At 49.7% G+C, this 14596-nt stretch overlaps 1 protein-coding gene across 1 annotated transcript in view; it reads left to right on the top strand.

Moving 5' to 3' along the window:
- Nucleotides 1–1433: 1433 nt before the first annotated feature.
- LOC142683503 (phospholipid scramblase 2-like) overlaps nt 1434–14596 on the top strand; it is a 31046-nt gene continuing 17883 nt past the window's right edge. Inside the window, exons 1-5 of the mRNA XM_075847378.1 lie at nt 1434–1517; nt 2701–2867; nt 4427–4454; nt 6272–6453; nt 6775–6936. Of these exons, the coding sequence (XP_075703493.1) occupies nt 1505–1517; nt 2701–2867; nt 4427–4454; nt 6272–6453; nt 6775–6936 (552 nt within the window). The 5' untranslated portion in view covers nt 1434–1504. The remainder of the gene's footprint in view (nt 1518–2700; nt 2868–4426; nt 4455–6271; nt 6454–6774; nt 6937–14596) is intronic.

Here is a 14596-nt window from a genome sequence, read left to right as displayed (position 1 = left end):
CTTCTCCACTATCCCCCACCACTTACTCCACATATCACCCTCCATTCTCCATACTCCTCCACTTACTCCAAACACCCTCCTCTTTCCATATAACCTATTTTAAATCTCATCCTCCTATTACTCCATATAACTCCTCCTATACTCCATATACTCCTCCTATACTCCATCTAACCCCTCCTATTACTCCATATAACCTCTCCTATTACTCCATATAACTCCCCCTATTACTCCATATAACTCCTCCTATTACTCCATATAACTCCCCCTATTACTCCATATAACTCCTCCTATTACTCCATATAACCCCCCTATTGCTCTATATAACTCCTCCTATTACTCCATATAACTCCCCCTATTACTCCATATAACTCCCCCTATTACTCCATATAACCCCCCCTATTGCTCCATATAACTCCTCCTATTACTCCATATAACCCCCCCTATTGCTCTATATAACTCCTCCTATTACTCCATATAACTCCTCCCATTACTCCACATAACCCCTCCTATTACTCCATATAACTTCTCCTATTAGTCTATATAACCCCCCCTATTACTCCATATAACCCCCCCTATTACGCCATATAACCTCTCCTATTACTCCATATAACTCCTCCTATTACTCCATATAACTCCTCCCATTACTCCATATAACTCCTCCCATTACTCCATATAACCCCTCTTATTACTCCATATAACTCCTCCTATTACTCCATATAACTTCTCCCATTACTCCATATAACCCCTCCTATTACTGCATATAACCCCTCCTATTACTCCATATAACTCCTCCTATTACTCCATATAACTCCTTCTATTACTCCATATAACCTCTCCTATTACTCCATATAACTCCTCCTATTACTCCATATAACTCCTCCTATTACTCCATATAACTCCTCCTATTACTCCATATAACTCCTATTACTCCATATAACCCCCCTATTACTCCATATAACTCCTCCTATTACTCCATATAACCCCCCCTATTACTCTATATAACCCCCCTCTATTACTCCATATAACCCCTCCTATTACTCCATATAACCCCTCCTGTTACTCCATATAACCCCCTCTATTACTCCATATAACTCCTCCTATTACTCCATATAACTTCTCCTATTAGTCTATATAACTCCTCCTATTACTCCATATAACCCCCCCTATTACTCCATATACCCCCCCCTATTACTCCATATAACTCCTCCTATTACTCCATATAACTCCTCCTATTACTACATATAACTCCTCCTATTCCATATAACCCCCCTATTACTCCATATAACTCCTCCTATTACTCCATATAACTCCTCCTATTACTACATATAACTCCTCCTATTACTACATATAACTCCTCCTATTACTCGCTATATCTCCTCGTATTACTCATATAATCCCTTTCATTACTCCATATAAGCGTGTGTCGTGTTCCTCTGTGTTGGATTCTGGTAATGACTGTTTATTTCTTAGATTCATTAGACCTGGTGCCTCGTGCCTCCTCCTCATGTATTCCACAGGTAATTTCTATTATTACACCTGGTGCCTCGTGCCCCCTCCTCATGTATTCCACATACAGCTCACACAGGCGCCAGCCCAGGCAGCTCACACAGGCGCCAGCCCAAGCAGCTCACAAAGGCGCCAGCCCAGGCAGCTCACACAGGCGCCAGCCCAAGCAGCTCACAAAGTCGCCAGCCCAGGTAGCTCACAAAGGCGTCCACTATGGTCTACAAGAAGACCGAGCAGATCTGTAGTACGGCAGCTACAGAAGATTTGGGGGAGTTCAGGGCCGTAACTCCAGGTATAGGTCTACTATGTAGTCCTTAGTGAAGCCTTCTCATCTGCTGGTCACAATCTGGATTCCAAGGGTCCAATCATTGACAACTTGACTAATCCCAAGCCAAGCCCTCAGTAGACCACATATCATAGAGGAACCTGGAGATATCCATCGCTTAGAGGAGTCATTATAGCCGGAAGACACTTCTTCTCCACCTGGTTTCCTAAACTGACCAAATTAATAGAAAGTTTGTCTATGTGAGGGATGAATTATCAACCAGAATCCCAACTATGACTTGTCACCAGTTATGGTCCTAATGAGACCTTCATCTTGACATCAGATCTGAAGAGGAAACCAGCGGCTCAACAATGTACAAGTTGATCTTACGATGTAGTAATCATCCAACCAAGGATCACCGCACAGTGGAAGCCAACCAACCAAACTCTTCAGATGTGGAAGCTCCTTGGACCTGGACCTTCTAGAAGACGGCGGAGAACCTTGGTGATGGGATTTCTTCTTCCATTTCTGAGGGAAGGACTTGGTAGAGATGAATAAGCTGTTTCTTAGGACAATAAAAGGTCGTGGAGACTCGTAGAAGGTCTTAGTGTTGGCATGATGTGGGATAGCCGTCAGTTAATGTCAGACTGACGGCACAGTAGAAGGTCCACCTGATAAATGAATCTCATCCTGGAATGGATGGCGTCCATACACTATAGTAACCAATGTGCGGTCATGGCATGGACCTCCGAGTCTTCTCTCCTCATCTCTGTTATTTATATCATGACATGGACCTCCGAGTCTTCTCTCCTCATCTCTGTTATTTATATAATGACATGGACATCCGAGTCTTCCCTCCTCATCTCTGTTATTTATATCATGACTGTTCTGGTTTCCACCACTTCTCATTTCTTCTCACCTCATTGCAGATACTACAACAACCCAACCTAAAGCTCTTCAAGATGAGCCCCCAAGTTACAATCTTATTGCACCGTACGCACCTACAGATACAACTCCACCACTTGCTCCACCATGTTCTGAAATGGACAGCACATTATTGAAAGGCATCCGCCCCGGCATGGAGCACCTTATCCAGGTAAGACGCCATCCTCACCCAAAGTGACATTGTCCTAGACTTCACCGACTGAGTAATATCCATCACCTGTCCCAGGATGTCACCTATGTGCTCCGGGGTGTCTGTACATTCCCAGTGTCACCATGTCTTTACAAAAGTCCTGCATTTAGCAGTTGTGGAAGGTTGGAGTTCACCTATAAGGCTATGTTCACACGGCAGCGCCCATTACGGCTGAAATTACGGAGCTGTTTTCAGGAGAAAGCAGCTCCTGAATTTCAAACGTAATTGGTCGTACTCGCGTTTTTCGCTGCGTCCATTACGGACGTAATTGGAGCAATGAAAAACGGCTCCAATTACGCCCCAAGAAGTGACAGGCTTTTCTTTGACGCGGGCGTAATTTTACGCGCCGTCTTTTGACAGCGGCGCGTAAAAAAAAAGCCTGTGTGCACAGAACATCGTAACCCTATTGATTTCAATGGGCAGATGTTTTGCGCGATTTGGAGCCATATTTTCGGACGTAATTCGAGGCGTATAACGCCGTAAATAGGGCTTGTGAACATATTGTAGTAAAACAGAGTCATTATGTCTGATTACCCTGCCTGCCTCCCCTGCCTGTCTCCCCTGCCTGCCTCCCTCCCCTGCCTGCCTCCCTCCCCTGCCTGCCTCCCCTTACTATCTCCCCTGCCTGTCTCTCCTGCCTGCCTCCCCTGCCTGTCTCTCCTGCCTGCCTCCCCTTACTATCTCCCCTGCCTGTCTCTCCTGCCAGCCTCCCCTTACTATCTCCCCTGCCTGTCTCCCCTTACTATCTCCCCTGCCTGTCTCCCCTTACTATCTCCCCTGCCTGTCTCCCCTGCCTGCCTTCCCTTACTATCTCCCCTGCCTGTCTCTCCTGCCTGCCTCCCCTGCCTGTCACTCCTGCCTGCCTCCCCTTACTATCTCCCCTGCCTGCCTTCCCTTACTATCTCCCCTGCCTGTCACTCCTGCCTGCCTCCCCTTACTATCTCCCCTGCCTGCCTCCCCTTACTATCTCCCCTGCCTGTCTCCCCTGCCTGCCTTCCCTTACTATCTCCCCTGCCTGTCTCCCCTGTCTGCCTTCCCTTACTATCTCCCCTGCCTGTCTCTCCTGCCTGCCTCCCCTGCCTGTCACTCCTGCCTGCCTCCCCTTACTATCTCCCCTGCCTGCCTTCCCTTACTATCTCCCCTGCCTGTCTCTCCTGCCTGCCTCCCCTGCCTGTCACTCCTGCCTGCCTCCCCTTACTATCTCCCCTGCCTGTCTCCCCTGCCTGCCTTCCCTTACTATCTCCCCTGCCTGTCTCCCGTCTGCCTTCCCTTACTATCTCCCCTGCCTGTCTCTCCTGCCTGCCTCCCTTGCCTGTCTCTCCTGCCTGCCTCTCCTGCCTGCCTCCCCTGCCTGTCTCCTCTGCTTGTCTCTCTTGCCTTTCTATTCTGTCTGTCTTTCCTGTCTGTCTCATTCTGTCTCCCCTGCAGGTCCTTCAGGTTGTAATGTCCTCTCCCCTCCATGTCCTTGCGTTCCTCCATTCTATTCTCAGACTTCACTAATGACGGGTTTTATATTCCAGATTAACCAGTTAACCGTCAGAGAGAAATGTAAGAAAATATATTATTATAATCATTATCAATAAATCTGTGTTCCTGCATATTCACTGTGTGACTGCTCTGCAATATATCTACTGTCCGATAGTCCTAGTCCCTGGTGTCCAGTGGTTTATTGCTCCAGTCCCCGAGAGTCTCTTGGTGTAATGCTCCGGTCCCTGGTATCTCTTGGTAATGCTCCGGTCCCTGGTATCTCTCGGTAATGCTTCGGTCCCTTGTATCTCTCGGTGATGCTTCGGTCCCTGGTATCTCTCGGTGATGCTCCGTTCCCTGGTATCTCTCGGTAATGCTCCGGTCCCTGGTATCTCTCGGTAATGCTCCGGTCCCTGGTATCTCTCGGTAATGCTCCGGTCCCTGGTATCTCTCGGTAATGCTCCTGTCCTTGGTATCTCTCGGTAATGCTCCGGTCCCTGGTATCTCTTGGTAATGCTCCGGTCCCTGGTATCTCTTGGTAATGCTCCGGTCCCTGGTATCTCTCGGTAATGCTCCGGTCCCTGGTATCTCTCGGTAATGCTCCGGTCCCTGGTATCTCTCGGTAATGCTCCGGTCCCTGGTATCTCTCGGTAATGCTCCGGTCCCTGGTATCTCTCGGTAATGCTCCGGTCCCTGGTATCTCTCGGTAATGCTCCTGTCCCTGGTATCTCTTGGTAATGCTCCGGTCCCTGGTATCTCTCGGTAATGCTCCTGTCCCTGGTATCTCTTGGTAATGCTCCGGTCCCTGGTATCTCTTGGTAATGCTCCGGTCCCTGGTATCTCTTGGTAATGCTCCGGTCCCTGGTATCTCTCGGTAATGCTCCGGTCCCTGGTATCTCTCGGTAATGCTCCGGTCCCTGGTATCTCTCGGTAATGCTCCGGTCCCTGGTATCTCTCGGTAATGCTCCGGTCCCTGGTATCTCTCGGTAATGCTCCGGTCCCTGGTATCTCTCGGTAATGCTCCGGTCCCTGGTATCTCTCGGTAATGCTCCTGTCCCTGGTATCTCTTGGTAATGCTCCGGTCCCTGGTATCTCTCGGTAATGCTCCTGTCCCTGGTATCTCTTGGTAATGCTCCGGTCCCTGGTATCTCTTGGTAATGCTCCGGTCCCTGGTATCTCTTGGTAATGCTCCGGTCCCTGGTATCTCTTGGTAATGCTCCGGTCCCTGTTCCACTATGTAGTATCTTGAGTTCTAGTAAAGGACCTCAGTACAATAATCATTAACCCTGTGACACTCGCATCACATGTGGAGTAAATCAGCCTGTAGGTTATTACATCTTAAAGGGGTTGTCCACTACCAGATAGGTCATCAGTAGACGATCTGTGGGGGTCTGACACCCAGACCCCGATCCATCTGCATTCGGGCCCCGGACGTCCACGCTGAAAGGAGTCGGCTCCAACCTCGGAATAGCGGCCGAGCTGCGGTGCACACGTGAACAGGAGCTGCAGAGCTGTAGTTCGTGAGCGCGGCCGCTATGCAATATACGGAGCCAACCTCTTCCAGCTCCAAACATCGCAGAATGAGCCACAACATCCGGTGCCGGGGGCGGCTTAGCGGTGCGGGGTCTGGGTGTCGGACCCGCGCCGTTGATATACTGATGACCTCTCTGTTGTTTATTAGTGGACTACCCCTTTAAGCAGCGAGATGTTCGGCGTTACCTAATCTTTTCCAAATAAAGAGAGAAAACGGTAAAATCTACGCAGCCACATAAACCCTCCCATTGGGTGGAGTAATAACCCCCAATTCATGTGCCCTAGACTTTGTGGGCGCTGTCCGTGCCCTCGCTGCTCCCGCCTCGTCCTCCGGCTTGTATTAATCTTTACCGTCTTCCCTCCAGTCACGGTGTCGCAGGGCTTGGGCCGCACCTTCGATGTCTTGAATCACCTCGGTCAGCGACTCTTCCAGGCGGAGCAGAACGTTGCTTGTTGTGGACCTCTCTATGATGTCAAGATCAGGGACAACCGTGGCAATGAGGTTCTGCAGCTGCTGGAGCACTGCGCCTGCACCTGTACCCGGGAGGTGAGCGTCAGATGGTCGGCCATGCTCGGGAACGCTCTACATCTCTTCTTTTCCACCAGGTCCGGATGTTGCCGCCATTTTTAAGGCTATGTAGCTGTGTCTTCTGGTCACCCGGTCACCCAGATAGCTCCTCCCCACATGACTTTCATTCTTATGTATGTTACTCCTATATTCACACCTGTATTATTAAACTGCAGCACTGAGCTGGGAACATCCACATGACAGCCCACGTGTGATTGAGCAATGTGCGTGGCACCCTCTCAAGGTCGCAGCAGGAATTACCCCGTGTAACATGTCAAATAATATGTCTTCCTCTTCCAGATGGAGGTGCAGTGTCCCCCGGGGTGTCCGGTTGGGTATGTCGAGTTACACTTGAAAACTATGGTGACCCACCTATCAGTGATGAATTCCTCCAAGGACGTCATCCTCCTCATCCTGGGGCCCGGCTTCCAGACCAACATTTTTGGCAATGTCACCTTCGAGGTAAGTGAAATAAAATCAAATCATATAAAATTATGTAGCCTGCCCCTCCCCCTGCAGGGTGATATATACAGAAGAGAGCTCCTCCCAATGCAGGGTGATATATACAGAAGAGAGCTATGATCCTGCCCCTCCCCCTGCAGGGTGATATATACAGAAGAGAGCCCCTCCCCCTGCAGGGTGATATATACAGAAGAGAGCTATGATCCTGCCCCTCCTCCTGCAGGGTGATATATATATATATACAGAATAGATCTATGATCCTGCCCCTCCTCCTGCAGGGTGGTATATACAGAAGAGCGTTATGATCCTGCCCCTCCTCCTGCAGGGTGATATATATACAGAATAGATCTATGATCCTGCCCCTCCTCCTGCAGGGTGATATATACAGAAGAAAGCCATGATCCTGCCCCTCCTCCTGCAGGGTGATATATATAGAAGAGCGCTATGATCCTGCCCCTCCTCCTGCAGAGTGATATATACAGAAGAGAGCTATGATCCTGCCCCTCCTCCTGCAGGGTGACACATATATAGAAGAGATCTATGATCCTGCCCCTCCTCCTGGTGGGTGACATATACAGAAGAGAGCTATGATCCTGCCCCTCCTCCTGCAGGGTGATATATACAGAAGAGAGCTATGATCCTGCTCCTCCTCCTGCAGGGTGATATATACAGAAGAGAGCTATGATCCTGCCCCTCCTCCTGCAGGGTGATATATACAGCAGAGAGCTATGATCCTGCCCCTACTCCTGCAGGGTGATATATACAGAAGAGAGCTATGATCCTGCCCCTCCTCCTGCAGGGTAATATATACAGCAGAGAGCTATGATCCTGCCCCTCCCCCTGCAGGGTGATACATATAGAAGAGAGCTATGATTCTGCCCCTCCTCCTGCCGGGTGATATATATACAGAAGAGAGCTATGATTCTGCCCCTCCTCCTGCAGGGTGATATATACAGAAGAGAGCTATGATCCTGCCCCTCCTCCTGCAGGGTAATATATACGGAAGAGAGCTATGATCCTGCTCCTCCTCCTGCAGGGTGATATATACAGAAGAGAGCTATGATCCTGCCCCTCCTCCTGCAGGGAGATATATACAGAAGAGAGCTGTGATCCTACCCCTCCTCCTGAACGGTGATATATACAGAAGAGCGTTATGATCCTGCCCCTCCTCTAGCAGGGTGATAAATATACAGAAGAGATCTATGATCCTGCCCCTCCTCCTGGTGGGTGACATATACAGAAGAGAGCTATGATCCTGCCCCTCCTCCTGCAGGGTGATATATACAGAAGAGAGCTATGATCCTGCCCCCCCTCCTGCAGGGTGATATATACAGAAGAGAGCTATGATCCTGCCCCTCCTCCTGCAGGGTGATATATACAGCAGAGAGCTATGATCCTGCCCCTCCTCCTGCAGGGAGATATATACAGAATAGATCTATGATCCTGCCCCTCCTCCTGCAGGGTGATATATATAGAAGAGCGCTATGATCCTGCCCCTCCTCCTGAAGGGTGATATATACAGAAGAGAGCTATGATCCTGCCCCTCCTCCTGCAGAGTGATATATACAGAAGAGAGCTATGATCCTGCCCCTCCTCCTGCAGGGTGACACATATATAGAAGAGATCTATGATCCTGCCCCTCCTCCTGCAGGGTGATATATACAGAAGAGAGCTATGATCCTGCCCCTCCTCCTGCAGGGTGATATATACAGCAGAGAGCTATGATCCTGCCCCTCCTCCTGCAGGGAGATATATACAGAAGAGAGCTATGATTCTGCCCCTCCTCCTGCAGGGTGATATATACAGAAGAGAGCTATGATCCTGCCCCTCCTCCTGCAGGGTGATATATACAGAAGAGAGCTATGATCCTGCCCCTCCTCCTGCAGGGTGATATATACAGCAGAGAGCTATGATCCTGCCCCTCCCCCTGCAGGGTGATACATATAGAAGAGAGCTATGATTCTGCTCCTCCTCCTGCAGGGAGATATATACAGAAGAGAGCTGTGATCCTACCCCTCCTCCTGAAGGGTGATATATACAGAAGAGCGTTATGATCCTGCCCCTCCTCTAGCAGGGTGATAAATATACAGAAGAGATCTATGATCCTGCCCCTCCTCCTGGTGGGTGACATATACAGAAGAGAGCTATGATCCTGCCCCTCCTCCTGCAGGGTGATATATACAGAAGAGAGCTATGATCCTTCTCCTCCTCCTGCAGGGTGATATATACAGAAGAGAGCTATGATCCTGCTCCTCCTCCTGCAGGGTGATATATACAGAAGAGAGCTATGATCCTGCCCCTCCTCCTGCAGGGTGATATATACAGCAGAGAGCTATGATCCTGCCCCTCCTCCTGCAGGGAGATATATACAGAAGAGAGCTATGATTCTGCCCCTCCTCCTGCAGGGTGATATATACAGAAGAGAGCTATGATCCTGCCCCTCCTCCTGCAGGGTTTTATATACAGAAGAGAGCTATGATCCTGCCCCTCCTCCTGCAGGGTGATATATACAGAAAAGAGCTATGATCCTGCCCTTCCTCCTGCAGGGTGATATATACAGAAGAGAGCTATGATCCTGCCTCTCCTCCTGCAGGGTGATATATATACAGAATAGATCTATGATCCTGCCCCTCCTCCTGCAGGGTGATATATACAGAAGAGAGCTGTGATCCTGCCCCTCCTCCTGCAGGGTGATATATACAGAAGAGCGTTATGATCCTGCCCCTTCTCCTGCAGGGTGATAAATATACAGAAGAGATCTATGATCCTGCCCCTCCTCCTGCAGGGTGATATATATAGAAGAGAGCTATGATCCTGCCCCTCCTCCTGCAGGGTGATATATATAGTAGAGAGCTATGATCCTGCCCCTCCTCCTGGTGGGTGATATATATACAGAAGAGAGCTATGATCCTGCTCCTCCTCCTGCAGGCTGATATATACAGAAGTGAGCTATGATCCTGCCCCTCCTCCTGCAGGGTGATATATACAGAAGAGAGCTATCATCCTGCCCCTCCCCCTGCAGGGTGATATATACAGAAGAGAGCTATGATCCTGCCCCTCCCCCTGCAGGGTGACATTTACAGAAGAGCGCTATGATCCTGCCCCTCCTCCTGCAGAGTAATATATATACAGAAGAGCGCTATGATCCTGCCCCTCCTCCTGCAGAGTAATATATATACAGAAGAGAGCTATGGTCCTGCCCCTCCTCCTGCAGGGTGATATATACAGAAGAGAGCTATGATCCTGCCCTTCCCCCTGCAGGGTAATATATACAGAAGAGAGCTATGATCCTGCCCCTCCTCCTGCAGGGTGATATATACAGAAGAGAGCTATGATCCTGCCCCTCCTCCTGCAGGGTGATATATACAGAAGAGAGCTATCAACCTGCCCCTCCCCCTGCAGGGTGATATATACAGAAGAGAGCTATGATCCTGCCCCTCTTCCTGCAGGGTGATATATACACAGAAGAGCGCTATGATCCTGCCCCTCCTCCTGCAGGGGGATATATACAGAAGAGAGCTACGATCCTGCCCCTCCCCCCCGCAGGGTGATATATACAGAAGAGAGCTATGATCCTGCCCCTCCTCCTGCAGGGTGATATATACAGAAGAGAGCTATGATCCTGCCCCTCCTCCTGCAGGGTGATATATACAGAAGAGAGCTATGATCTTGCCCCTCCTCCTGCAGGGTAATATATACGGAAGAGAGCTATGATTCTGCCCCTCCTCCTGCAGGGTGATACATACAGTAGAGAGCTATGATCCTGCCCCTCCCCCTGCAGGGTGATACATATAGAAGAGAGCTATGATCCTGCCCCTCCTCCTGCAGGGTGATATATACAGAAGAGAGCTATGATCCTGCTCCTCCTCCTGCAGGGTGATATATACAGAAGTGAGCTATGATCCTGCCCCTCCTCTTGCAGGGTGATATATACAGAAGAGAGCTATGATCCTGCCCCTCCTCTTGCAGGGTGATATATACAGAAGAGAGCTATGATCCTGCCCCTCCTCCTGCAGGGTGATATATACAGAAGAGAGCTATGATCCTGCTCTTCCTCCTGCAGGGTGATATATATAGAAGAGAGCTATGATCCTGCCCCTCCTCCTGCAGGGTGATATATACAGAAGAGAGCTATGATCCTGCTCCTCCCCCTGCAGGGTGATACATACAGAAGAGAGCTATGATCCTGCCCCTCCTCCTGCAGGGTGATATATACAGCAGAGTACTATGATCCTGCCCCTCCTCCTGCAGGGAGATATATACAGAAGAGAGCTATGATTCTGCCCCTCCTCCTGCAGGGTGATATATACAGAAGAGAGCTATGATCCTGCCCCTCCTCCTGCAGGGTGATATATACAGAAGAGAGCTATGATCCTGCCCCTCCTCCTGCAGGGTGATATATACAGAAAAGAGCTATGATCCTGCCCTTCCTCCTGCAGGGTGATATATACAGAAGAGAGCTATGATCCTGCCCCTCCCCCTGCAGGGTGATATATATAGAAGAGATCTATGATCCTGCCCCTCCTCCTGGTGGGTGATATATACAGAAGAGAGCTATGATCCTGCCCCTCCTCCTGCAGGGTGATATATACAGAAGAGAGCTATGATCCTTCTCCTCCTCCTGCAGGGTGATACATACAGTAGAGAGCTATGATCCTGCCCCTCCCCCTGCAGGGTGATATATACAGAAGAGAGCTATGATCCTGCTCCTCCTCCTGCAGGGTGATATATACAGAAGAGAGCTATGATCCTGCCCCTCCTCTTGCAGAGTGATATATACAGAAGAGAGCTATGATCCTGCCCCTCCTCCTGCAGGGTGATCCATACAGAACAGAGCTATGATCCTGCCCCTTCTCCTGCAGGGTGATATATACAGAAGAGAGCTATGATCCTGCTCCTCCTCCTGCAGGGTGATATATATAGGAGAGCTATGATCCTTCCCCTCCTCCTGCAGGGTGATATATATACAGAAGAGAGCTATGATCCTGCCACTCCTCCTGCAGGGTGATATATGCAGAAGAGAGCTATGATCCTGCCCCTCCTCCTGCAGGGTAATATATAAAGAAGAGAGCTATGATCCTGCCCCTCCTCCTGCAGGGTGATATATAAAGAAGAGAGCTATGATCCTGCCCATCCTCCTGCAGGGTGATACATACAGAAGAGAGCTATGATCCTGCCACTCCTCCTGCAGGGTGATATATACAGAAGAAAGCTATGATCCTGCCCCTCCCCCTGCAGGGTGATACATATAGAAGAGAGCTATGATCCTGCCCCTCCTCCTGCAGGGTGATATATATACAGAAGAGAGCTATGATCCTGCTCCTCCCCCTGCAGGGTGATATATACAGAAGATAGCTATGATCCTGCCCCTCCTCCTGCAGGGTGATATATATACAGAAGAGCGCTATGATCCTGCCCCTCCCCCTGCAGGGTGATACATACAGAAGAGAGCTATGATCCTGCCCCTCCTCCTGCAGGGTAATATATACAGAAGAGAGCTATGATCCTGCCCCTCCTCCTGCAGGGTGATATATACAGAAGAGAGCTAGGATCCTGCTCCTCCTCCTGCAGGGTGATATATACAAAAGAGAGCTATGATCCTGCCCCTCCCCCTGCAGGGTGATATCTACAGAAGAGAGCTATGATCCTACTCCTCTCTCTGCAGGGTGATACATATAGAAGAGAGCTATGATACTGCCCCACCCTGCAGGGTGATATATACAGAAGAGAGCTATGATAGTGCCCCTCCTCCTGCAGGGTGATATATACAGAAGAGAGCTATGATCCTTCTCCTCCTCCTGCAGGGTGATATATACAGAAGAGAGCTATGATCCTGCCCCTCCTCCTGCAGGGTGATACATACAGAAGAGAGCTATGATCCTGCCACTCCTCCTGCAGGGTGATTTATACAGAAGGGAGCTATGATCCTGCCCCTCCCCCTGCAGGGTGATACATATAGAAGAGAGCTATGATCCTGCCCCTCCTCCTGCAGGGTGATATATATACAGAAGAGCGCTATGATCCTGCCCCTCCTCCTGCAGGGTGATACATACACAGAAGAGAGCTATGATACTGTCCCTCCCCCTGCAGGGTGATATATACAGAAGAGAGCTATGATGCTGCCCCTCCTCCTGCAGGGTGATATATATACAGAAGAGAGCTATGATCCTGTTCCACCTCCTGCAGGGTGATATATACAGAAGAGCGCTATGATCCTGCCCCTCCTCCTGCAGGGTGATATATATATACAGAAGAGAGCTATGATCCTGTTCCTCCTCCTGCAGGGTGATATATATAGAAGAGCGCTATGATCCTGCCCCTCCTCCTGCAGGGTGATATATATAGAAGAGAGCTATGATCCTGCCCCTCCTCCTGCAGGGTGATATATATAGAAGAGAGCAATGATCCTGCCACTCCTCCTGCAGGGTGATATAAATAGAAGAGAGCTATGATCCTGCCCCTCCTCCTGCAGGGTGATACATATAGAAGAGAGCTATGATCCTGCCCCTCCTCCTGCAGGGTGAAACATACAGAAGAGAGCTATGATCCTGCCCCTCCTCCTGCAGGGTGATATATACAGAAGAGATATATGATCCTTCTCCTCCTCCTGCAGGGTGATATATACAGAAGAGAGCTATGATCCTGCCCCTCCCCTGCAGGGTGATATATACAGAAGAGAGCTATGATACTGCCCCTCCTCCTGCAGGGTGATATATACAGAAGAGAGCTATGATCCTTCTCCTCCTCCTGCAGGGTGATATATACAGAAGAGAGCTATGATCCTGCTCCTCCCCCTGCAGGGTGATACATACAGAAGAGAGCTATGATCCTGCCCCTCTTCCTGCAGGGTAATATATACAGAAGAGAGCTATGATCCTGCTCCTCCTCCTGCAGGGTGATATATATAGGAGAGCTATGATCCTTCCCCTCCTCCTGCAGGGTGATATATACAGAAGAGAGCTATGATCCTGCCCCTTATCCTTCAGGGTGATATATACAGTAGAGAGCTATGATACTGCTCCTCCTCCTGCAGGGTGATATATATAGGAGAGCTATGATCCTTCCCCTCCTCCTGCAGGGTGATATATACAGTAGAGAGCTATGATCCTGCCCCTCCTCCTGCAGGGTGATATATACAGAAGAGAGCTATGATCCTTCCCCTCCTCCTGCAGGGTGATATATACAGAAGAAAGCTATGATCCTGCCCCTCATCCTTCAGGGTGATATATATAGGAGAGCGCTATGATCCTGCCCCTCCTCCTGCAGGGTGATATATACAGTAGAGAGCTATGATCCTGCCCCTCCTCCTGCAGGGTGATATATACAGAAGAGAGCTGTGATCCTGCCCCTCCTCCTGCAGGGTGATATATACAGAAGAGAGCTATGATCCTGCCCCTCCTCCTGCAGGGTGATATCTACAGAAGAGAGCTGTGATCCTGCCCCTCCTCCTGCAGGGTGATATATACAGAAGAGAGCTGTGATCCTGCCCCTCCTCCTGCAGGGTGATATATACAGAAGAGAGCTATGATCCTGCCCCTCCTCCTGCAGGGTGATATCTACAGAAGAGAGCTATGGTCCTACTCCTCCCTCTGCAGGGTGATACATATAGAAGAGAGCTATGATACTGCCCCTCCCTGCAGGGTGATATATACAGAAGAGA

Source organism: Rhinoderma darwinii, assembly GCF_050947455.1.
Source record: "Rhinoderma darwinii isolate aRhiDar2 chromosome 3 unlocalized genomic scaffold, aRhiDar2.hap1 SUPER_3_unloc_3, whole genome shotgun sequence".
Classification (NCBI taxonomy): domain Eukaryota; kingdom Metazoa; phylum Chordata; class Amphibia; order Anura; family Rhinodermatidae; genus Rhinoderma; species Rhinoderma darwinii.
This window is presented reverse-complemented; position numbering and strand designations above follow the sequence as displayed.